The following is a 27,235-nucleotide window of genomic DNA, read 5'->3' as shown; positions in this document are numbered from 1 at the left end:
TTTTCATATGATTATATAGATACAGGTAACTGTACACATAACTGTCAAATGTATAAAATGTTTTGTGTGTTTTGACTACTTTTTACATTTTGTCTGACTTCCGGTCAGCTCTGCTGTACTAGTAACTTCACCACCGATCTGCATACAGTGCTCTTTCATCCTTATTTTAGCAACTTTCACAGATAACATTCTGTTAATAGTATTTACTGTTCAATCTTGGAATATACATTCAATGGTTTTCTCAAACACAGTGGCCAAACAGATTAATTGGAAAGGAGTAAAGGGAAAAGAAATATTTTAAAGAAATGCTGACAAGAACTCTGTTGATAAGTAAGTATTTTAGTATACGTATTATATGTGGAGGTGACTAGTAGATGAACTAGGAGGGCAAAAAAAGTCTAGTCCAGCCCCCTTTAAAATTACTAATCTCTGTGGATTTTATGTAATTTGTGATTGCCATTATCAGTTGAGTAATCACCCATTCTTTTATCCTTTGCAGAAATTAACACATCGGCCATCCCCCACTCTTCCACTACTGATGATTTGTTGGGTGTCATGTGAGGGTTATGGCATTCCCACTTCTCCACTTGTCTCATCAATGTTTCCCGTAAAGCCACCAAAACAATGTGTATGAATATTTTACAGTTTTTTCTGGGTTTCACATGACTAGTTGGAGTTGGATATTGTATTTTGGCTATAAAATCTTTGTTATTTATACCATGGTCATGGAAAATGGTTAAAATCTAAATGGCTGGCAGTAATCATCTATCAAGACAAACTTATCGCTTGTCGCTAATTAAAACGTTATCTTGTGTGTTTAGGCCGTAGAATCTCGTGTGTCTCCTGGCTTTAGCTTTATATGTAGAGTATGGTATCATGAGTGTGGTATATATCTTCTCATCTCTCTCAGGGAGAAAGCAAATCTTACTTTCTTACTATCATCATTACTAATGGTACACTACACTATGCAAGACTGATAGCAATGTCAATGTATTGAGCTTTTTAACTAGAGTTTAATACTTCTGCATTCATTTAAATATAACACCTGTGTCATAGGTGTGTGGTTACTGTACGGTTACTAGAAACTAATCACCTGGACCTGCAAGTCAACTGGAGTGAAGTTTCTTGTTCCTACAGTTGTTAAAGACAGAAATGAGCTGTAAAATGTGTTTATTAGATTGAATGTTAGTTTGGCAATTATCTACTTTGTTTTAAGTTTCTGTCCTCTCTTTTTATCTCAAACATTTCAAATAAAATTTAAAATGTGTATTTTAAATAAAATTTAAAATGTGTCACTCATCCGTTCTATCACTTTCTTTGTTGAAATTCTGTGTAGGACAAATAGAAACAGTCTTTGTAACAGAGTGTAACAGTAGTTTTGACTGTCCATGCTTTTTAAATTCAAAAGAAAAAAGTAATCCAGTTTAAAATGCAAGGAAAATGAAAATGAAAGTAAAACAAGAAATCTTAGTGTACCTTAGTGATATACAAGTCACTATTTGTTATACATTATATAGACCAGCTCCTGCCATAAGTTCTGTGGTTGAAACTATCCCAGTAACCCTTTGGCTTCTCAGACAGAAAGGGTATACCTTCACTGTTATCTAGTAGTAGGATCCATAGCACTTGGTGATTCATGCACAACATCTCATGGTAAAAATTTAAACTATCCCTTTAACAAAAAAAATCATATTTTTGTATATGTTTTGTGGGTATAGATCAAGGTTATGAAAGAGGCCAGAGGTGGTGTGAATCCAGGCCAGAACTAATAAATGGAGCTGGCCCAGTGCCGGCCCAGTGCCAGTCCAGATGTGAAAACCGGATCCTCAACAGTATCTTAGAGACTCTGGGCCAGATCCAGTATGGAACTGGTCCAGATCTGGCCCACATTTGGCCCAAATGACTACATAATAATTGTCATCCGTTCTGGAGCTGGACCAGTGCCGGCCCAGATGTAAAAACCGGATCCGAACCGGCATTGACCCGTTGTGCTAAAGGACACCGGCCCGGGTCCGTTTTACAGATCTGGCCCAGAACTTATGAAGGATCTGGGCCAGATCTGGGCCGCATGATTTTTGCTATCTCTTGAGGTACAAAATGGGTATTATGAGACATAATGGGACGAGGCTAGTTGGTTATGCTAACTTCCGAAGATATCTCTGCAACGCAATACATACACTCAAAGGCCACTTTATTAGGTACACCTGTTAAATTGCTTGTTAACACACAACAAACAAAATAGCTAATCAGCCAATAACATGGCAGCAACTCAATGCATATAGGCATATAGACGTGGTCAAGACAACTTGCTGGAGTCCAAACGGAGCATCATTATGGGTCAGAAAGGGGATTTAAGTGACTTTAAACGTTGCATGGTTGTTGGTGCCAGAAGGGCTGGTCTGAGTATTTCACCATTAGAGGTGCTCCAATCCAGATTTTTTGGGCCAATCACGAATACCGTATGCTGAAAGCAGTATCGGCTGATACAGATCACTCATCACTGGGTTTATTTTAAGCCTTTTATTTGTCATGTGGCATTATACAGTATACTGTATATTTATTTAATTAGTCCTAAAACAATGTATTAAGTATTAAAATTAATAGATGATAAAGTATCATGAAATGATAACTGTTTACTTTATTGTCAGGAAACATGGGCAACAAATTCCACTCCCTCTGTCTTAGAGACTTAAACCATAGAAGCCTATGCCTGGTTACTGCGAACATCTTATAGCTTAACAAATATAGATTTCCTGTGTAATAAACTACAAAAACAGAACAAAGAGCATCTTTATAAATTTACTACAACTATAAAAACTGCAACAAAAAAGGCTATAGCCAAATTATTTAGGAGATAAAGGAGCACAGGCATCCTGAGTCAATGATAAACTCTGGAAATTTAAATAAATAAAAGTAAAATGTTAATTCCACAATATACTGTTAGTATATTGTTAAAATTACTTATAGTTACTATTTTCATTATAATTTAATATAGCCCAATTTATCACTAGTATAGGCCTAATGTTATTTCAGTGGGTTGTTTTCATATATTAAATCCATGTGCAAGAAGCACAGTCTAAAATGGGAGGGTTGACATGAGAGGAGTAGAGAGAGGAGTGGGGTAATGCCAGGCTACATCCACACTACTATGTTTTTTTAAACAGTTTTATAACAAATACGATCTTCTCCGTCCACAGCAGCGTTTTAGCTGTGTATCAGAGTTGATCTCTGTCTATATTAAAACGACTGAAAACACATCTAGTGGCCATTCACGTACACTGGGCTTGCGCATGCCGGTGTAAACATGAAGCAGATGGTCTACTCCACAGAACTGTTGGAACTGTTACTGAAAGTAACACAGGAGTACAAAGAGACTGTGGCGGCGGAAACCAGACTGGGAGTCATCACAAAGTAAATACAGGAACATGCAAAGTACAAGTGTTATTTAAACAGTGCAAAATATTTTAATAAAAATAATGAAACTAAAACTTTGTCAATAGCATTTTTTGTTTTTGCATGACTGATGAGACCGAATTAGAAAGCCAAATGTAAGTGTCTGAGTCTGTGATTTCAGCTGTGACATTCAGATGGTAGTGTCAGAATCTGGCGTAAACAACATGAAAGCATGGATCCATCCTGTCTTGTATCAACGGTTCAGGCTGCTGCTGGTGGTGTAATGATGTGGGGGATATTTTCTTGGCACACTTTGGGCCCCTTAGTATCAATTGAGCATTGTTTAAATGTGACTACCTGAGTACTGTTGCTGACCATGTCCATCCATATATGACCACAGTGGCTACTTCCAGCAGGATAATGCACCATGTCACAAAGCTCAAATCATCTCAAACTAGTTTCTTGAACATGACAATGAGTTCACTGTACCCCAATGGTCTCCACAGTCACCAGATCTCAATCCAACAGAGCACCTTTGTGGTGGAACAGGAGATTCGCTTCATGGATGTGCAGCCGACAAATCTGCAGCAACTGCGTAATGCTATGCTCAGTTCTGAAGGCAAAAGGGCGTCCAACTCTGTACTAGCAAGGTGTACAAAATAAAGTGGCTGATGAGTGTAGACGTCTTTGACATAACATCAGAACTTTTACTTTCTACACGTTCTGTTGATGTTAGTTAATTTGAACGTTTTAAACTCATTGCATCTTTAATTGCCACGCTATGGACAGAATCCTCCTTTGTGATTCATTAGAAGTCTAAACTTCCTGTTTCATCGGTATTATATTCTGTTATAAATACTGCAACTGCATCAGGACCTCTTCACCTCAATGTTCTATATAAAACAAACACAAAATGCTTGTTGTGAGGTTAACAGTGAAAAGGATATTGTGTTTCATTAATGCCCTACAATTTAATTACTTATCCCACTTTTGCCTTGGATTCAAGCTTACATCAGCTCTAAAAATAACAACTATAGTTGTTGGCCTTGAACATGTTTGAAGCTGATAAAGAGAAATGCATACCCGATGGCCTAGCTAATATTTACAATAGATCACAATATGGTTGGCAATATCTATAATCACTCCACAGCTGCGTATAATGCCTCCCACTATGGATGATTACACTGCTGTGAACCAGAACATGAGTGGCCAGCTCTCAAATCATTAACACATCACCATAAAACGCCACATACTTTTTACCTTTGCCAAATGGCTCACAATGAATAAGCCTGAAGTTTCTGTTGGTTCCCAGCCAGTTACCACAACACAATGTGAAACACGGGAAGCCACAGGTGTTTCAGAGCTACAGCACAGAGGGGAGGCACTGGGAGATTAAAAAAGAAATTGTTAACATGGTAACAGCATGACATCTCTTCTGTTAGCTGATAAAATAGAAACATAAAATCTGCATGTTTCCTCTGACTACATCATAATGTTTGCCCATGGCATGAGAAGCTGGCAAGTCAGAGGGAGGAAGATGCAAAGGCAGAATGAGGTGGAAAACAAGAATGCTACTGTGACCAAGTCTTTCAGTAAAAAAGCAAAGAGACAGAGCAAGTAGAGGATGAAAGCTAGATATTATGGTAAATCTTTTTGGTTATGAAAGATGAGGGATTCAGATAGCTTGTACAGAAATGTGAAAATATGTAGCACACAAATGTTTTATCACAATATGGTCTCTCCACACCAAAATAATTATATGAAAAAAGTTACAAGAGTGACATTTTGACTCCAATAGTCCAGTTATTCCAATTTGGACAAAAATTGGACTGTGCAACTGTCACATGCTTTTAAACTCAGGCCTATACAGGTCCTGTCAATCTTTATTTTTCCAGCTGATGTCATCTTAAAGACTAAATCCATCTCTGCACATGAATGTGACAAAAACCCAATAAGTCCTCCTTCAAAGTAAAACAGCGATGGTAAATGATTCAAAGCTAGCCAGCTGTGGCAACACTGCTTGATCCAAGGTGAGAGGAGAAATAACAATGCTGTTTCATAGAACTTTGGATGAGTTACAGTTACTGTAACGACAAACTGAGAAGAGATGAAGTGCTTTGGTTCTCTTAAGCAGTTCTCATATTCTCTTGATAGATGCAGAGAGGGAAAGAGACATTTCCTCACAAAGACATTGACATCAAAGCAGAAGGAAAGAAAAGGAGCCAGCATGACATGTGAGGGAGGGTGTGAGATGGAATTCCATGGCACGCTGTGATTTGGCTGAGGGCCAATGGGGTACTGAGTTATAGGTCAAGGTTTTTTCTAGTCAATACTGCCACTCAAATTCTCCCAGCCCATATATTACAACCATGACCCCAAACTCAAATCTCAAATATGACAAAGATGATGAATTAAGCATATTGTACAGAGGCATGTTTAGTAGAGCCAAAAAGGCATTAAAAAAACCATAGCAGGTGAATGTTAGACTTATTGGCTACCAAAATTAAATCCAAATGGAAAAGAGGAAAAAATGTTTGATCAAAATTCAAATTGGCTTTTTGATTAACAACAAATAACCACAGACTATTTTGATAGTCAAATAAAAAATATTTTTCTAGCAAAAATGCCAAACATTTCCAAATTTCAATTTCTAAAATGTTAGGGTGGGTTGCTCTTCTTTGTTTTATGTGATCCTAACTGAATGTTTGGGGGTCTGGGAATATTTAGAAGGACAAAGTTGAAGACATGACCTTGGCCTAGGAAATTGTGATGGACGTTTTTCACTCTTTACTGACATTTTAAAGACCAAACACAATTGTGAGATTAGGCTAATTGATAATGGATATCACTGTAAGTTGCAGCCCTAAACTGGTTCAGCTAAACATAATGATATTTAAATCTGTATTGCGTAAAATTATTGAGATAAAAATTAAAACAACTTCATGCACGTGTTTTCTCAGTCTGCTCTTACGTTAAGGATATGGTGAGAGGGCAACCACTGGCTGTGCAAAGGCAACTCAAACCTCAGCGCTAAACCATCATAGACCCTTGTGTAAATATGCAATAAACAATTCTCTGCAGACAAAAACAAACTCAGATTCCATCCAAGTTTCCCTTGCTTCGAGCAGTCAGCTGTTTAAAGTCTGTGGCTACTGAGGTAACACACCTGTCCACTTCAACAAGGACTGCTCCAGTCTCACAGCAGTGGTAAACCCCGCAGTGGTCTGGTTCACATGGCCTCCACTGTTAGCGGTCCAACTCATATGTTGTGATGTGCGACTCTATATTTTTTTATGAGCTGACTGTTTAATGTAAGTTACACCAATTTTGAACCAAACACTTGATTTTCTGACAGGAGTTTGGCAAGTTGTCGGAGGTTAACCCCTTGATGCCTGAATTTTTTTTACAATAAAAAAATTATTTTTGTTTTAATTTGCTTTTAAGCTGATGTTAAATTAAGTGAAGATTGTTAATTTGTCTATAGAACATAGAAAAGATATAGATTCAGGTATGATGTAGGTGTACAGGCATAAACGAGAAACCAGGGCTTGCAAAAGGTTCCTAGGTACGTATCGACTATGCACAAACAGGCATTGGGGTAATACATGCGCTATCTTGGCTGCAGTCTGAAAGGAAGACGTGTGACGCGAATTTGCGACAATCGGCATCAAGGGGTTAATGGAGAATAATAAAAAGGACAGAATATCACTGTTTACTGCACTTAAACTCAATAATGAGGCTATAGGATCCCAATTTATCCACATAGGAATAGCCTACAGTTTAGTCCCCTGGTCATGCTGCATGCTCAGCCTCCTCCGGCTATCCTGTAAACATAGCAAGGAAAAAGTACTCCCCTCTTGGATGAAAACGTAGACAGCTCTCTTCTTTTTGCACGGGTGAGAAGCAGCGCTGAGGGGCCTTACAACTGGAACCAGATGGCTCCTTATTATGTGCAAGCCTTTGCATGAGTGCGTGCATGTGAACGTGAGCATATAAATGCCTTTATATACAAATTATGTTATAATAGTCTACAACCTTGTGCATGTATAGCAAGTCAACAAGAGAGCTAACAATTAGCCCTAATCCCATCCAAAAATTGGAAAATGTTGCATTGTGAGGGCACATGGACAAAATGAGGGGAAACATTGTCCTGTGCTGTTGCCCATAAATGAAGCATTAACCTAAGCTGTTATCTCTCTGCATGGGGTTGCTGGGCTCATGGCCAAACAGAGAGTATATAAAAACTGAGCGAGAGAAAGTGCGAGGTGAGTGATACCATCAAACCTTCTAGTGATCTAGCTTTGCTATCAGCTGTGATTTAAAAAGCAAGACTCTATTCCACTCACTTCTCTTCCCGAGATGTTTGCGGCCTCACATTTCCCCTCTTTGGCACAGTCTTGTTTAGGTTGGCCTCCTGGGGTGACTTGGAGTCCATGATCCCATTTTGGGGTCTCTTTGCGGTAAGTCATAGAGATGACAGACCAGGCCATTTGATCTACCTCTGTGTCTCATGAGTGCTACGTGATATGCGTGTTTTTGATTATTCCCCGCTAGCTGGGCACTCGCCGGTCTCAGAAACATGACTAGATATTTGATTTGATTGCTCTGATGTGACTCTGAAGTGTGGTGCTGTGCTGAGGATCCAGTATTAATTAGATGAAAATGTCAAATACATGTATTAATAGATTTTTCCACGACTTATTTTTCCGTGATGCAAAGCCATAACCTAAGGTCTAAGTAACTCTTTTGGCTCTTTACAAAATGATATTGACATTTCAAGCTGATCTTCTTTTTAATAAGCAGGTTAACTACTGGAATTGTTTTTATGTGTAACCACAAAACTGCAGATGGCTTAGTACAGATCTGGCAGTGTTTGTGGAAAAGACAGGCATGGTGGTTGGGAGCACCACCATAACCCACAGGTGATCTTATCGTCTTAAGATCACTCACTCACTCACACACACACACACACACACTCACAGTAGACATATTTACACATAATAACACAATAATTAGACTAGATAAACAAACATTGAAAAGCCCACACTTAACAGGTATTTGTTAATATGCAACTAAGTTGTGAGCTGCCAGGAACTCATCTTCCAACATGTGTTGCAGAGGGATAATCGCAGAGAATTTACTGCTCATCGTCTTCCATCTTAACAACTGCAGAGTTTTCGGTTGTCAACCTGAAGATCAACACTACCAATTTGACGAAATTATAGCACCAAAAAAAAAGAAACGCAAGTCAACAGTGGTCACAATGAATCATGCGCTGAGCGTGGATTACAAGAGGTTGTAAAACACAAGGCAGATAATCCGCTAAGAATGTGTCATCTCTGATTACAGCGGTCACTCCTCAGCTGGGATCAATGTGCTGACAGATGAACCTGCTCTTAAAGGGGAATAGCAACAAATTTTTGCTGCCAAATGTATGATTTTTGATTTGTGAATAATAACTTCTTGCTATAAACAACAACAAAAAAAAGTTTGTACCACCCAAAATTCTGTGATGTGTAATTGGGGAACAGCTGGCTCCATATAAAAAGATCTGCAGCAGTATGAGTGTGACAGAGTTCAAGTTGATTTTCTGGGAATCAAAGAGAATTTTCTGGATTGCAGTTGATAGACTTACCACATCAAATGTGAACCTAGCATTACATAAATATCATTTATTGCCAAATGAGCGGCTTCTGACTGTGCATCTGCATGAACTCAACAAAAGAAAGCTTGTTTGGAGTTTTAACTTTGCGAGAGCTGCTGATATTTCCAAGACATATGTGACATTTGTTAATTCTTAACTTGGTATCCCCATTTAAACATTCTGCGGCCCACATTTTAGTCTCTCTCTGTCTCTCTCCCTGTCTTCAAATTCTCCATAACATCACATGACTGCAGTACGGGCGGCCTCAGAAACAAAACGGCACATAAGAACAGGACCTACAGTACTTGCAGACAGTAGGTCTAGCACAAGGCTGCTTTAATCAGTCCCTCGCTACCACATCTAGTCCACCGACAACAATAACAGCCCGACAATTTCAACAGGCTGTGGCCAGTGCTAACACGCAGAGAGGGACGGGTTGAGTTAATTTTCTGAATCCCAGGCTGTTGTGCTGGTCAAACAAATAAAAACAAAGATCAAACCATTACCACTGCTGGTTATCTAATAAACACCATCCATTCAGAATCCAATTTCTTTTTTTCTCAAAGAAAGGCATACACAAATGCATACACAAATATCCATATTGCCTTGATACAGTGGCACACATGTGTTACAGTGCAATAACTATTACATCTATAATCATCACATCTATCACCCTTGGGCACTGTTTTTGGCCTTTAAGCTCCAGGAAAGCTAATACTGGAAGCTCCTCTGGACAAAAGTGTCACCTGAAAGCCTCAAATGTTAATGTGAGTCATTTCATTAGACCTTCATTTGAAGTAAAGGTTAGTAGTTACATAAAAAAGCACTTATAGTAAACAAAGAGCCTGGACTGTTTCACTCTGTGATTACAACAAATCACTGTGCCAGAGGTGGGTCGGTGAAAAACAGTTTAATAAACCATTAGCTCTTTGGGTGAGCACGTTCCTTCCTCCGCTCATTCTGATGCATAGACTTCCGCCTAGTCCATGCAGAACCATATGTACGTGAGAGCTAATGACTATGACTAGGGAAGCCTGGATTAGGTCTTGCTGTGGTTCATGACACATGCACTCTCTGAAACACACACACACACACACACACACGTACACAAACTGAAAGGCTAGCCACATCATGTGTAGATTTGGAGAAACCTAAAAAAACACATAACATAAACAAATGTATGTACAACTTGATTAAAACTTAAAATACATGCAATGGGTTTTCCACAAAATCGTTCTAAATGACATGATTATATACATGGTTATAACCAACTCATCACTCATGTTAATGGAGGGGATTCTCTGGGATAAACAACTTATCTTGACAACGTGGGTGTGCTAATTTAGTCAATGTGAAATTTTATTTAACACTAAACAAACCGCATCCAAACAGCGCTGGCAATGCTTGATATAAGTTTAATTTAACCTAAAGCTAAAAACACAAGAGCGGTGCTATTTATTCAAGCTTGTTGGGCTTGAACAAAAGGAGCATTTATAAAGGATTTCCAGAGATTCAGAAAATTACGGTGTTAAAGCCACTCTGATGCCTCTGTATATTTTGTGCTGGCTATAGGCAATTTATTTTGACAGAGTTCAAGTTTTTTCATTGCACAACATCCCTCATTGTAAAAAGGCATAAGTGTATTGCCAGCAAACCAAAAAAAATCACTGACATTAAGGGGGCTTCTCTTTGGGGACATTTTGGTCTTTATGAACTGACAGCAGGGACATGTGCAATCCCTTAATACAGAACAAGTGCATAGGCTAAAGAATACCATGCCATTTGTCTTTGGAAGACTAACGAATTATCTCCTGTGTGGCGCAGGAAAATCATCCAGTAATTCTGCACTCATGGGGTAAGCCCTCAAGTCAAATAAAATTAGGCTCAAATGTCTGGACAAGTTACAGTAACAGTGACCACCTAGCCTCAAGGAAATAAATCAGCAAGCCACGCAGGCAGTCACTGAGGGAGACTAGAGAAGGGCAACAGGTGGCTGTCAACTTAGAGCGAAAGAGGGTCATCATCCACTTAGAGAAGAGCGGCGAGTCTGTCTGCCGCTCCCCAGGCTTCACTAAGCTAAGCCAAGCACCAGCAGGAGGAAAGAATAAGGTAAAGCCAGTTCAGAGTAGTGTGCGGACAAGGTTCGGCCAAATATTCAATTACAGTCATGTTCAGCGCATAACCTGTAACATCGGGAAACAACTGGAAATGTCTTTTGGGTATCCTGTGTTATAAAATCAGGGAGCATCTCCCAACAATGTTATAAACAATAGGAATTAAGTGTAACAGTTTGAGAAGCCTGCTAATATAATATATGAAAGGTTTACCATATCAGTTACATAATTATAATGGCAAGTGCATCAAAGAGAAACCCTCTTTGCAATCATCATGAGCAAACAAATAAATAACCAGAGATGGCTATCATAGATAGTTCTCAGATCATAGTGACTTCATTCAAATGAAAAATGTCTGGACCTTTGGTTTACTTCTACTGCATTAGAGGAAAACGACCAAATTCTGACAATTTACAGCATAATAGCTTTTCCAGGCATTGAGTTATTTTTACACTTGAAGCCTGTAGAGGAGGCCCTGTGTGTCTCTGTGTGAGAATGTGTGCTCCTCCACGTTTTGCTACTGACAACCACAGTACTCTTTACTAACAAACCCTACAAGTCACTGGTAAATTACTTTACAAGGGCATGTGCATTAATCTCTTACATTAGATATACATTAAACAAGGTAGCAAAAAAATAAACACCTATTTATCAGTTACCTCTTGCCAGAAAGATGTTGGAAGGAAAGTCTAAAACAAGAACTTATGCCAAAAACCAGTACATTGTACATTAGTAAAAGCTCAGGCAGTTAGCATCCTCAGTTTAATCAAAAGCCAACAACTTCTGATAAGCACATTCTGTGTGTTTGCAAGCATTCCACGTGCATGGACATTTGCATATGTTTTCACTCAGCGCTTTGTGCTAGTTTCCTCACATTACTCAAAGACACCAGGAGGCCCAATAAAACAAAGTGACAGAACACAGTAACTCCAAAAAACATTAAATGTTTTCAGTCTCTGCTTTATGCCAGTGCTCTGTTTTTTAGAGTTGTTGAAATGATTTTAATTCTCGCTCAAATTAAGATTCCAGGCTATTTCCCAAAACTGCCACTGTGCAAGCTCAACAAGGACCCCAATAAAACAATCCACTGGTAGCAGGGGTAATTAAAACTCATACCCCACTGGTGAAATATACTGAGAAAGACAAGTTGACAGTCATAAAGTCAGATGTGATGTACAGTATAGATTATAGTGCAGTTTATTACCCACCAATGCAGGCATGAACTCTGACGGATAGCTGTGTTCGAAGAATAATGCTGTGTTTCTTGCCCCTCCTGTGAAGAAAAAAAGACAAATGGAGAGAAAGAGAAATGTTACTTGGACATTAAGCCATGCATGATTATTTAAATTTGTTTGTGTCTGCGTGCTTCTGTCTGTGTTTGTGGTGGTGGTGGTACAAACGCTATCAAGATAAAGACACAGAATGTCTCTCTGATCTGAGGCACCCATCAATATGTCAGAGGCAGGCAAGCATGTGCTGACAAGATTAAATGGCTGAATAGCTACTGCGCAAAGGTGCAAAAAGATCTTCAAGCTAAATTCTTTTTCAACAAATTATACCATTCAGTCTTCCAAACCCTTCAATATTTGCAGTTTGAACACACCAGGGAAAAAGGTTACGGAACAGAACAGGGGAAAGGTCGCCATAGGCAAAAAATGAATGATGGGAGCAGCTCAGAGGTCAACCCCGCCCCCTGAGTTAATGGAGATATGCCAAGATCCTATCACCATCCTATCAACTGCTTACAATGTCTGAATGACAAGCCAAAACAAAGACAACAACAATGCACCCCAATTCCATTCAATCATGAAAGTGAAAGCAGTGCGGCTTGTAGTCATGCAAAGGATAATATGGCTACTTAGAAGCCCACTCTCTAATTTGTGTGCAGAGTTTGATGAAAATTTTTTTTCCTTAACATCAACAAATAGCATGCAAAGACCCTAACCAACAATGCTTTAGTCCATCTCTTAATACTTTCCGACTTCCCTACCCTGTCTGTGGTAGTCTGCCACAAGCTCAGTCGTTACTATTGATAATGTAAATCTTTAAAGGCTCACTCATTTCTTTTTACAGTTGGGCAATGTAGTATTAACTAACAGGATTACGTAGTGAATTTCTGGGGACTGGTTTCAGACATGGATTATAATACATACATGCTGCATTGGTGGGTATTTATGTCAGCAGGACGGTGCGTGCAGGATTGACATTAAGGAACAACTCACCAGTGTGGCTCACTGATGTGTTTTTAATAGATTTTGGACAATAATGGATATCTTTGGCAGAAATTAAGTATATCAGGCATTGGCTGCACAGTAAATACTTGTTCGTGGGGTTGTTGACGATAAGAATAATATAGAATATTATTAGCGTGAAGAGTTTTTCATAGAGTTATAATTAAACATTTGTTCAGGGCTTGTGTTTGCATCCCAAATGTGAACTAAGACAAACATTAAAATTAAATGATGACTCAGATCTTGTTGTTGTGCCGTCTCACTTAATTTGATAGGGAGAGCACATTCCAATCCCATGTTTTGAATTTTGGTGGTGGGGGCCACCCTTTTGTTTACATTTGGATCAGAGATTGTGCCTTTAACCTCCCAACTAGCTAAAGAAGCATACAAACAAACCCAGTAGACAACTGTAGACAAGAGCACAGCAGGTAGAGTTGCTCAACAACCCCCCCCCAATTCGGCTCTCTAACAAATGGGCTTTTATGCTGCCTGCACAAAAGCTGTGTGATTGTTCGGACTGGCACAGCGCCAGCAACAGGCTGTTATGTTTGTGACAATCAGGCAGTAGTGGGTCTGACAGACAGAAAAAAGTATCACCACATAAGACAGATCCTACTGATGTCTCACCATAAAAAATACTGTATAACTTCTCCACACATCCAGACAGAGCAGGCATCTTTCCTGCCCCGACCAGTCAGCGGGAGACTGCACTGACATGCACACAGGCAGATTATATGGCTGGGTTAGTCTGTATAAATTCACTGTTTATTAAATATAATATGAAGCAACGAGCAGAGGCGACACAGGAGCAACATCTGTCAACGTGGACCTTCACTAGAGTGAGATGAGACAGCATACATTAACTTAATCCTCCATGATGCTGTTGAGGCAAATGGGTAACCAGAGCCATTGTGTCACAAAAGTCTGCTTTCTCTCTGCTTGGCTGCAACAGTATCCCCGTGCTTCACCAAGACCTGAGGCTACACAGGCCAACATGCTCATTATCAAATTACACAAATGTGTATGGAATAATATAAGTGAGGTTTTCAGGACCCCCTCACCAATTAAACATGAACATTGGACGCTCCTACAGACAGTGATGCGGGCCTGTTAGGGGTGCAGACCAAAGTTACAGAACTAATCACAACCATAAAGAATGACTTCCAAATAACCAATTAGCTACATGTTGGGATATAATACCTACTGATTCCCTTGTCCTCTTTTAGTGTCTGTCAGATTCATCACGTGCAGCAGCATGCTTTTGAAATTCCCTTTTATTGCTATCATTTGAATAAACCTGATTATTTTTAATAATCTCAAAAAATTTAAAAAACTGACAAGCAATTATTCCTTACTTTTTTTTTTTTTTACTTCGTGACCATTACCCAAGGCAATTGGTCAAATTTAGATGGCTTTATAAAAAGACTGAACGAAAGTTTATTAAGCATTTTATTTATTCTGTACATGAAAATAAACAGTGTGCTATAAATATTTTACTTAAAAGCATAAATTTGATATTCATCATCATCACTTTGCCTATCAAATGTTATAAAAAGCTGTGAAATTAGAAACATTACATTATTATCCTCTCTATTCTCTCCCATCACTGGTCTGTTGTACGGCACTCTCATAAAGCCCCGTCTTAATCCTAATACCCAGAGCAGCGACAACTGGACCAGTGGATGCCTGCCAGCTCCATGCTCTCTGGCTTTATCTACAGGAGCATTACTGGCACTGTTTATAAAACAACAGAATGTGAACATTACTACTTCACCTCAAAGACCAATTAATGCCAGACAAGAAGGCCCCACAGAGGTCTACTGACTCAGCATGTTTTGCTGAACACCCCTGCTTGAGTCTCCTGCATCAGTGTCTATAGGGGGACCTGCAGTGCCTGAGTGAGCCAGGGGGATAAGAAGGCTGAAAAATCAGGCTAAGACACTATCTACAGGGCTCATTTCCCTCAGAGGGTCTGCTTCACGCTTCACTAACCACTGACCAGATCTCTCTCTCTCTCTCTCTCTCTCTCTCACACACACACACACACACACACACTCTCTCTAACTCACTGAACAATCACCAAGCTGTTCTATTCTGTTAATAATACCCATAAACTGCTCTGCAAACAGAGAGCGGACAACCGGTGTTTTATTTCCCTCCTTGAAGTTTAAGCTGTACTGTTTTTGACAATTCCTCTGGTTCTTTTCAAATGTACTTTTCGTCCTCAAATGAAAATCTTGTGTGCTGTGAGAGCCTACGAAACAATGTCCAAGTGGATCTGAATAAAAATGAAAATAATGTAAGCGGAGCTGTCCTAAGAGAGATGAAAGGATGTGATGAGAAACTCTGAATAGTTGAGGCCTACGAAGAAAGAACAGTTGGATTTTAAAATGCCTGACTTCTAACTAGTTGTTGAACACATCAAGAAGAGTCAATAAAATCAAGAAAGGCATATTCAGCAAAAAAAAACAACTGTGGGCTTTCAGATGTGCTTTATATGTCAAAGGGGCAATGAAAGGCTAAAACGTGTCTTCCTCTGCTGCTTGTGCTTGTACTGTATGTCAGCTACACATTTCACATGCTGAATCAATTATGGAGTCAATAACGGCACTTCATGTTATCTTCTAAAGACAAGCCAGGGAATATGTCCTTGAGGACTTACAACTTTACTAATCATCCGTCAATCAGTGTCACATATTTGAGCCCAACACAAAACTCCACACGTGAGTTCAATACAACATTTTTCCTATAACATTAGATCCGAGTTTCCAAGAATAGCTACAACAGGCTTGTGCTCTTCAATCAATGTAATCCACAATCATATTCAATTGCTATAAATGTATGTAAGTACATGTCAGGCTATCTGGTCCTAACTTTGTCCCCACACTCCACCTTGGCTCTGGGCTTCAAATGCGGAAAATTGTGTGTACTGGATCATTCAATCACAGTTACAAACCAAAATGGCTTGCTGGCTACCTAAAATCTGTGCAGATATGTCTGAGCACATGTCTAGGCTATAGGGTTAGTTTACAACTTGGAGTGAGACGGTATCAAAGATGGGACAGGGGATTTATGAGTCACAATCTCCTATAGCTGAGCTTCAAACACGGTGTGGAAGTAATTATGGCCCTTAAGCTCCCATGACATGGATATCTCCTGGCTCTGCAGCGCTCTGTCAAAGGATCATACTTTAATCTGTTTGTAAAGACACTAGGTATGACACAGGCGCCTCAGGAATGTAACCTGTCATTAATATCAATTACAGATGGATTCAATGACCAATGATCAGGGGAATTCAGGAACTCAGGCTGTGTGTGAATATAGTACTATTCTCTTTCCAAATGGTAGGGCTTAAAGCAGAAATGCTGAAAGCACACAGTTTTGCTTATTAGCTGAAGTTAGTGCCGTGGTATTACTTTGACAACTTATAAAACTCAGAAAATAGTTGGAAACTGTTGTTGACGGATCTTATGCAGTAAACGGTGGTTGAAAACAAAAATAAAATGGAACAAGTAAAGGTGAAATGCCTCATCAGACCTTTTATTAGCTCAATAATCATCAAATCAACAGCCGAGCAGTGGGGGATGTAATCTTGGGCACATCAGCACCATAAAAAGCCAGCAAGCAGAACTGCCCTATTTTTACAAAATAATTGGCTAACCACCTTCATCCCCAGCCCCCTCAGACAACACTGTGTGGGTTTAATGACACACATCCATACCAGCCTGTGCCAGCTGGCACAACACGAGACCTGGCAGGCTCGGGCTTTGACGAGAGAAGAAGTGGACCACTTTAACCTCACAGCTCTCAATAGCCTCCTATAAGCTCCTAACAATTTCAGATGGAGCTGGGAAAGGACAGCACTCTCAACATCCAATAGAAACACCAGGCCAGAGAGCAGCTTATGAATTCCAAGTTAGACAAATAAATCCATACATGTTTGCGGTCCAGCCGACCAGGAACTCTTATGCCAACCTTTGGTTTGTGATCATCTAAAGTGGGCAGCATATGAATGACATATCAACATACTCCACAGTACATGAAAAAAAACAAAAACATATGGAGTCAATAAAGTAACTGGGCGAAGAACGGGTATGAAACACAAATGAAACTAAGACAATTTTAAATCTCTCTTCTTCAGCCAGGTCTAGGAGCTATGTCAAGACAAAGCCTCATTTAACTATATTATACAAGGAAACAATACAGCTAAATTAGAAGGTGAGAGTTGTGTGGTGGTGGGTGTACAATTGTAGTTTGGCTGCTTCTAATGAGGGCACTGAGGTAACATTCAATACAGATGAGGGTGATTACTCATGAGACGTGTCTACACCTCATAAGTGGTTTAGCTGACATCACTACTGCCACTCTGCCAGGGAGGCCAGGTATTTTAAGGGACATGAATGGATGAATGCCATGGAAACTCTGAGACATGTAGTCTGTAACGAAAAAGGGCGCTAATACCACTACAGAACTGATAAAATATTTGAAGGACTAACTTTCATACTATACAACTAAGATCATATTAGAATTAAAATATCATATTCTAGAAACAGGTTCCATTAACTTATCAGCTAACAAAATGGCATGTCCTGAGCCAATGAGATTGTTGGAATATTATGTGACTGACTCATAGCGGAATTAGTGAAGCTAATAACACTGATATTCATTTTTTTTTCTCCTCAACAATCTCAAAGTGCTGAAAGACTTCTGAAACTGAGAGTCCCTCAAGTGGGCTAAAGCCTGTCCCCTCAGCTCTTCGACTGACCCAACCACCTCCTGAGAAGCTCTTGAGCAGGAGAGCTCAATCAGCTGAGGCCCGGAAAAGGGATTATTTCACTAATTCATGCCGGAATAAAATTGGTATCATTATGATTCAAATCACTATAATAGAATCACATTAGGCAAAGGAATATAGCAAGCAGGATACTGATACGTATCCCCATGGCCAAGGACTTAAATAGTGTATCTTTTCCCTGTTATCTTGCCAAAATTTTTATGTGTCTGTCTCTCGAAAAACAGTAATCACATTGTACTGATTATGTCTGACTGCTAAAGCAGATAAAGCTAATATTTCAGATGTTTTGAAAATTTTTGTAATAAAAACCTTTAAAGTTAGTTACTCTTGATTGTTTCGTAAGAGCTAATTTGACCACAACACATGAACAATCTATTCCTGGACAATCAGAGCCTGGCAAGCAGCACACATTATCAACCTGCTAGGCAGTGCCAGTTGTTATTTCAATCTGAGCTGCTCTGGCACAAGACCCAGCTGCACCTTTTGAAGTGCAGAAAAAATATGACCACCTTTTTATAGAGGTATCTAAATGTATTTCAGTTTTTAACTTTAGTGCAGAGTGTTTTTCATTTCAGCACGTTCTGTATGTGCAATTGTTTGCTTGTGAAGTGTGGTGATAGTGAAGGAAAAGCTAAGCGCGAGACGGAGGCAATTGTGATCTTACCCTCCTTCCTCCTGAAATCCCTCCAGTTCATCTTTCTGCTCTGCCAGGGTAGACTCCAAGTCCAGGTAGCTTCCATTATGGGACAGCTGAAGGGAACAGTCATCAGGCTAGATGGGAAAAAGACACAGTGAAACACTGATTTGTCTTCTACTTCCTAAAGATCATGATATTTCCACTTTAGGCAAATAAAGAATGCTAAACATCAATAAAGTAGGAGGTGTTAATGGTCGGCTGATGCGGGAATCCAAAAGCCTGTGGTAACAAATACTGCTCCAAACTGATCTGAGCAGAACCCACGCAAAAAAACAGGCTGAGTTGGAGAGTTCTGTGTTACAACCATGACCATCTATGATCAAACCTTTCCAAAGCTGTGAAAATCTATCTTTTAAAATTAAATTGCTGCTTCTGTGAAGCATGTGTTACAAGCAAAATAAAAGTTCATAACAATGTGCATATTAATCACTATGTGGTAAGACTTTTATTCTTTTAAGGTTCAATGTGTAAGTTTTAGTGGCATCTAGTGGTGAGGGTTGCGAATTGCAACCAGCAGCTCACGGTGCATTCACGTGCTCCTTGGATGGTCCCATTTCCCGAGTTGTGTAGTCGTTTTTCCGACTTCAGTATGTACATGCACTCTTAAGTCAGAATGTGGAATCAACATAGACGCTAATACAAAGATTTGTTTGATTACTGATTGAGCACTATCAGAGCATAAACAACATTTAGACATTTAGTTCACTCTACATGGAAACTAACCATTATAATCATATTACAAATTACATGTTCGCAAAATATGTATATGCAACACATGATTTTGTACGAATCAAAGTTCTGCAGCTGGAGCCAATCCCAGCTGACATCAGGCGAAAGGCGGGGTACACACTGGACAGGTCGCCAGTTCTTTAAGTCCCATGTACACTTCTCTTTTTGCAATAAAGATTTAAGGATTTCGACGCCACATGAATGCACCTTTAGTCACCGCTCACCCCTTCCTTTCCAAGCGCACAGGAGAAGCTACGGTGTCTGACACGCTCGTCAGCTCTTGTGCTAAATAATATCTGCGGCCTCTATTTGTCCAAATTTCTCTTCTTTTCTTACTTATAATAAACCAGTCGACCACTACTACTACTACTTCTACTACTATTAATGTTCAACTAGTTCTACTTATGGATGGACCAAATGTTTGGCCACTGAAATTAATCATCCGAAAATAGCAAAAAAAAGCACTTCCGGTGTTCGGCCTAATAAGTCAATTGACCCTTCGCTAAGCCCCACCCCCCTTAGTTACGGTTGCTAAGTCCGACAAACTGTCGGCGCTGCCACTGTCTATTACTGCATTCTCTGGAGAAATTGACAAATTTGTTGGAAAAAGCAATCACAGAAAGAAGCAGACAGTTTTACAGTTGTATTATACATTTGAAGGTTGTATTCAGGCTGTCAAACTGACTCAAACAAACGTGAAAATAATTAAAGATCACACAGTACAAGTGAACCACCGCATCCCCCAACGAATGAGACAAAAGACAACGATATGAATATCGATATGATATGGTAGGCCTCTATTCATTATTGCAGTCATTAAAAAGCAGAACAGTAGGGCTTTATTATGTTACAGTCAGCTGGAAGTTAGCTAGTGTTAGCTAACTAACATTACATTAGGAACAATCCACAGCCGACATTTTTCTGGATTTATTTCAGGTTTTGGAAAGAGAATAAATTGTACTTCTCCTTTAAACTTCTCTGGGTAGCGACTGTAATTATTACAAGTGCCCCAGGAACAGCGTTTGACCATATCTTAGAAAAATATAGCCAAAAAAAGCTAGAAAACGACTCCTTTTGTGTCTGAGAAAGATGCAAAAATCAGACAGACACTGTTCTGCTGAATTGTCTCCTAGCACATCCACTCCATGGGTGACTGGAGTGACAAGTGCACTCGTAATTCTTTATGGTAAATCCATTGAAACGGACTAGTGCAAGCTGACTGGCAGGTTAGCAACTTTATCCTGTCATTTTCTCTCTTTACAAAGACAAGTGTTGCAGTATGAGATTCCTACCTGAAGAGAGGCTATGAAGTCTTCAAGTTGCGCGATACCAAGAACCGATACAAGATTTGATGAATTTAGCTCAAGGATACATGTGACGATGTCCAGTTTTCTAAATAAGGTGTCTATACAGGGTGGAAATAAGATTAATTGGATTATATTCTCGGTGCTTGGTGTTCTGCAAATGTTTTCATTATATTTGGTTTCGAGTTCGGCCAAGAATTTTCATTTCGGTGCATCCCTAGTTCTTCTTCTCCTTATTTGTACATATTGAACGTAGAGACGAAACATGCTCTGTAGAGCAGTTTGTCCATTTGGGCTCCTGTAGAAACATGGTGGCGCAACACGGCAACTTCCATGTAAGAGGACCCACGGTGTATATAGATAGAAATGGCTCATTCTAAGTTAATAAAAACATAACGGTTCATTATGTAAGGTCTTTCTATACCACTGAAAAAATAGTTATGAATATTATATTGCATTTCTGTCAGTAGATCCTCCTAAATATTACACACTGGACCTTTAATTCACAGCATCAGTTACAAGCACAATAATGCTCATATTTGCTGTGTGAGGAAAATTTTATACAAAACATAGCATCTTTGTCCTTTTTATGGATCAATGGGCAAAGTGTATTTGAGGTTTATGTCTAGCCTGCTGTGAACCATGGACAGTTATTTTATCAGCTCCTGTCAGCACTCTACAATGACAAGCACGGCAAGGTTGGAGAGAAGTCATGCAGATTTGGAGCAGTTTGGCAGTCTGGTGCCTCTTATCTCTTTGCTCTCCCCGTCTGATAAACTATCATCACACAAGTTGATTTTGCAGAGGAGCTACGATTTGTCTGGTCGTGAATGGTTGTCAACAGCTAACTGTGTTCAAGGAGATGAGGAATGAGAGTGTCTGTTCACTGGTCTGGTTGACCTCCAAATTGGAGATATTAACCTATTTATATTCAGAGCCTGTCATCTCCACAGGATAGCGGCTCCAACGGTGAAGCAGAGGACGGGAAAGCAAATATCATTACAGGAGGGCAAACATATGACTTAAGCGGAGAGAGTGGCACTGCTCTGCTCCATCAGCAGCCAAGGTGTCTAAAACAACAACAGACTATAGAGTGCACGAATATACTGACCTCACTAAATTTGTCATCTCCTATCAGCCCACACTGAGGGTTTTGAGGTAGGAAAGACTATGACACACTTGCATAAAGCACATCCCAAATAAGCAGCCTGCAAGATTTTTGTTTCTCTTAAAAGAAGAGCCACGCATGTAAACATATATGTAACATCTAAAACCATGTGTTTTTTAAATTAGACCGGTTATTGCCAGGTCTGATACAGTTCAATTTCCTCCCACATATGACAATAACTTAACTGAACGTAAAGGAAAAAGGCTGGGAAAGACATTATGGGTCTGATTTGGCTTTGATCTGTTAGGCCACTTTGTTTGTATTACTTCACTACAACACTCAGGGACTGTGTCATATTTGAGAACTGAAACAAAACATGTGGTTGGTTAGGATAACTTTCTCTGACTCTGTTTGCTTTCCATGCATAGTAAACCAAATGATTATTGGTAATATAGTAGCTGTAGAGAATATAAGGCTGGACATCTTCTTTTTGAGACGATACCAGAGATGAGGCAAAGCACAGGGCCGGTGCAGTAAACATACACCGAAAACTTAAGTCGCTCAGAAAAACCTATTGTTTCTACGACAGTGACAAGATTGTTGTTGATGTTCTTACAGTAAGGCAGACTGAGAGATAGACAGAGACAGAGATAGTGATAGAGAGGAAGAGAGGTAGGTAGACGGAGAAGAAGACAAACAAACAAAGCTACACAGTACACAGGCAGAGGAGCGAAGCAAGTGCTTCTCCAGATTACAGGACAGATTCTGGACTGACTGGAAATTCAGACATAGGGGCCAAAGTTAGGCCCACTATTTATATGCCTATGGACTGACATGCCTTTAAAAATAATGGGTATGACGGTAATATGAAATGTAGCGTGAAGCTGAAGACACACTAAATCACATATGCTGACCAGTGGCTGGGCCCTACATAACCTGTGAGACAGTGAACCAAACCAAGGAAAACTTCAATGTCTGCTTTTTCTCACCAGGAGTCCCCCTAATGTCTAAGACACAAAATATGCACAAATGTACATAAAAATAAATAATACACAAAATATAATATAAAAGTGGTTGTCCACAATGTCCTAAATATTCATGGATTCATTGGTTTATTAATTCATTCATTATTCTGACGTGTATTTATTGGTGATATCTTTGGTAATTGATGTACTGAACCTGCAAGTGATTTCTCGTCAACTGAACCATCTGGAAACACTTTCATTTAAAGAAGTCTAAGTTTTCTAGTCACCATTCTTTAGTTTGTCACTTCACGGTGTTCTCCATCACTGCTTATTTTAACCATCCACTTCTCCTTCTACTGTTTATTCTATAAAATACTGTGGCTGCTTCGGCAGGCAGAAAAAATACCACTAACAATACAGAGAAAGAGATATTTTTTCAAGTCTAAATGCTTTCATCAAATGGGTACAAATTATGTCAATATACGAACCAAGTTTGATTCTAACAGTTCAGTGTATTATTTATTGTTCACTCTTTTTATATTTTATAGTTCTTTAAATTATACTTTAAGTACTGTTGAAGTTTGTGGATTGGATAAAAAGCCTGTTTGTTCTCTTTCAACTTTACACTCTGTATCACAACCTGAAATAGACAAAACATTGGGCTGAATTTGCAGCAGTAACCAGTAATTAGCTAACTGTGGTACCAAGAAATGCATTTCCCCACACAAGGTTTTAACTCGCAGACCAAAACCAAAAAGCAAAAAAGTCAAAGTGAACTATATACAATGCTGCCATTAATCAGACCCCATTTGTAAATTCTATTCTAAATGTATCCACACCATCCACCCTCCAACCAGTGTCACTTAGGGTTCCTATTATATAAGGAAACTGGATTACCGTTTACAGGTCTTGCCATGTACAACCATGCCAGGCTGATGCACATAAATGGCCCTTAATCCAGGAAGAGTGCTACCAGATTATCAGTAGCAGAGGCTTCCTTAGCTGTCCCCACCCAGGACTTGAACCCATGGTGGCCCTGTAATGGCCAAGTCCAGAGAAGTAACCACAAGTGCTCTGCTCACACACTGAGGTCTGGCCTCTCCCTTCAACCACCATACTGTGGTCCGCTGACCAGGGAGGCAGTTAAGGCAGAAAGGACTAAAAATAAACACCATGCAATTTTCAATTAAAAACTGCTATCTCACTCTCACTCCAACTGTCTTTGTATTGCGCAATGGAAAGACATCTGGAATGAGATAGCATATACAGTGTGTGCAAGTTACACATTTGAAACTCAATAGCCTAATAATAACAACACTGTCTTTTACATGTGCAAATGCTAATATTGTGTTAGCCACCCTTAACATTTTTGTGTGTAAACTGCACCATAGTAAATCAAACAAGAGGAATTATAGTAAGCCACTTTAAAGGCTTAAAGTTTGTTTGATAAAGGTGAGGATGGTATTTGTGGTCTTTCTGAGAAGAGAAGTGATTTAAAACGCATTAAAACACACTTGATGCATGAAAGAGAAACCACAACAGTAATCTTAAATTTCTGTCAAGCATGTAAAGGATGAGTCTGTCCATGGATGCTGCATTCTACTGAAAGGAGCCCTCTGCTGAGAAAACCCTCCAAAGTGCAGAGACCGGCAAAACCTCAACTCTGCATAACAATGAGTGAAAGAATTCGAAGGAGCTCTGACAGGCATGAAGGAGGAACCTGTATTTTACAGCATTTAACATAACTTCTCATTATGGGACTCTGTAATTTCTTAGGGGGAAAAAACGCAGGAAAAAAACCAGCCCAAAATTTGAAATTGGTAAAGTGAGAGTCCATCCTCCAAGACTTAGCCACATTTTCCCTCCCTTGAATTCTGCTTTGCAATCTGATTCCAGGCCTCAAGGCCACAAACTACAAAACATTGACAGAGAATAAAGCATGCAGAGGACCACTGATCTATTGATTTGCGTTGACATTACCAGCAGATTTGCGATGACTCCAGCTAAATTTGAACAGCATGCCATGCACACTTCGTCATCTGACAAGGACAGTACATTATTCATGACAAAATAAAACAGCTGAGTCAGGTAATGACTAGTCATACTTTCTATTTACAGGAGCAACAGACAAGCTTGTTTATAGATAAAATGCTATAGATATATATTTTATGGATGAATATTTCTTTAACACAATGGTCTATATTATAGTCAAAATGTTTTAAATCCCATTAAAGCCGTCAGAAGATTCAACAGAGCTACGGCAGCAAGACAGTAAGCCTACATTACTTGCTGAATTATTACTTGCTAATGATACATGGTGGCATGACATTTTCCAAAAGGCCATAGAGTGAAAAACTGACTTCAAAGTGCATTTGCTGACTTGACAAAGCTGTGGTTGATACACAACAAGCATTTACGGTTTGAATCCCCAGTGGTCCAAAATATAATCCCTGGCCTGGTCATAATTTTTTAAGCTTTTTGATGATCACAAACGGTTACTCCTATTTGATGTTTGACTTTGTACAGCAGCACAGTCAAGGTGCCATCCCATGCACAACTCAATCCAACGCACATGTATAAACAACCACACACGCAGATCTCCTCTCTTGAGACTGCATACTGAAACTGACAGGAACAGTCCAGAGACAGCATATGCTAGCTGTTTTGACTCCCTCAGCACCATGTGTTAGCAGCAAGCTATTTATACCAGACTGACGTGCACCGTAGAGACAGAGCTCAAAGACAAAAGGTTTGTTGTCAGAGGTATATACAGGGTCACACCAATTTCACACATTACTGAGGGCGTGAATCATCACCTCATTGCTCCAATGTGGTGACACAGTCTTGTCATCCATCCGACTGTTATTTTTTATGAAAAGCACAAGGGCTGCTCCTTCGAGTTACTGCTAACCACAAATGCCCAGGTGACCAAATCTCTCTAACCAGGCACTGCAGAGCCTACCACCGGTACTCCCTGTCTGTCTAGTTTGCGGTCCAGCTGGCCTACTGCTAAACTGAGACCATTCGAAGTACATCAGCTCTTTGTTTGTGTTTTTAATTCTACCCACTTCCCTCTCCTCTCTCAAACAGTGGAAAGCGTTCCCATCCCATCCTGCTGGTCAGACCGAGTGGGCTGCAGAATGAGAGCCAGCTTTGTGGTGATCCACAGCATCCTGAGGCTTCGATGACTTATCTTACCAGCTCTACTCAAACAAGATGGAGTACCATTGATCTGACAGAATGAAGAAAGACCCCAATTTACTTTCTATTTATGCGACTTCCCAACGAGACTGAGATAAATGCTCAATAAAAGAGCCAACCTCAGATGTTATGGCCTCACTGCTTTGTTAGATTAGTAGATGAGACCTTTATAAAAATTTGTTTGGATGCACATAGAAGGCAGAAACCGGGATTTCTCAAGACATATAGCCTTCATATGCTGCTAAAAGAAAAAAAGAAATCATAGAAAACTGGCTTCAGGTTTACATTATTTCACTGGCTTTCTTTGAAACTTAAACAGGGCAATTACACCATACCAAGAAGAACATTCATTTTGAGCAGCTTAAAACTGGCTGTGCAGTTGTGGATTTTGGGAAGGCCAGCTTCTGCAACCAAAACAATACTGTTTCACCTACTCAGTAGTTAGGAATAAATGAAGACAGACGTGATGCAGCTGACCAAACACAACAATGTAGAGAGGTACAGCAAAACGCATTCTGATTTTTTTTTAAATAACACCTATAGGGCCAATAGGGTAAGATCTCACTCAAACTACAGTTATGTTTAGATAAACATGGATTTAGAAGTTGTGTTGAGATCAGAATTCCAATCCCCAGATCTAGGACAATCCGAGTGGGGAATTACCCTCTTCCATCCTTCAACAACTGACCCACTGGGCGTTTGACCCCACCTACTGAAATTGGGGCGGTGTAGTGACAATAGCAGAAATTGTTCCCTACATGGATTTTAAATCTGCCCATTCATGGTATCACAAAGTAGAATCCTTTTCTAAGAAAGATTTGTCAAGCTCCTTCATAGTTGATACAAGAAGAACCCAACTTAAAGTTGAGGGAAGCCAAACACTCAATATTTAGATCATGAGTATATACACTTTGCACTTGTCTGTTTCCTTAATTGTTTCTCTTTTCTTACACAAATTAACTGGCACAAATATTTTGAAAAATATCCCTTAGTCCAGATAATATATAGAAGGAAAAGCAGGTTAAACTGAGGGGGGGGGGGGGGGGGGGGGGGG

The 27,235-nt window shown here is 39.6% G+C and overlaps 1 protein-coding gene and 1 long non-coding RNA gene across 5 annotated transcripts in view; one reads left to right on the top strand and one right to left on the bottom strand.

The window, feature by feature from the left end:
- LOC123968685 overlaps window positions 1–1,267 on the top strand; it is a 3,750-nt gene extending 2,483 nt beyond the window's left edge. The window contains exon 3 of the long non-coding RNA XR_006824522.1: window positions 500–1,267. This is a non-coding gene — a long non-coding RNA (uncharacterized LOC123968685). The remainder of the gene's footprint in view (window positions 1–499) is intronic.
- fhod3b (formin homology 2 domain containing 3b) overlaps window positions 1–27,235 on the bottom strand; it is a 95,591-nt gene that overhangs the window by 67,445 nt on the left and 911 nt on the right. For all 4 annotated transcript variants that reach the window (XM_046045567.1, XM_046045568.1, XM_046045569.1 and 1 more), the window contains exons 2-3: window positions 18,842–18,948; window positions 12,360–12,424 (exon numbers count right to left, since the gene is read on the bottom strand). In XM_046045567.1, the coding sequence (XP_045901523.1) occupies window positions 12,360–12,424; window positions 18,842–18,948 (172 nt within the window). The remainder of the gene's footprint in view (window positions 1–12,359; window positions 12,425–18,841; window positions 18,949–27,235) is intronic.

This window comes from Micropterus dolomieu, linkage group LG03, assembly GCF_021292245.1.
Source record: "Micropterus dolomieu isolate WLL.071019.BEF.003 ecotype Adirondacks linkage group LG03, ASM2129224v1, whole genome shotgun sequence".
NCBI lineage: Eukaryota > Metazoa > Chordata > Actinopteri > Centrarchiformes > Centrarchidae > Micropterus > Micropterus dolomieu.
Note: the sequence above shows the minus strand (reverse complement) of the source record. Positions and strands in the feature narration are given on the sequence as shown.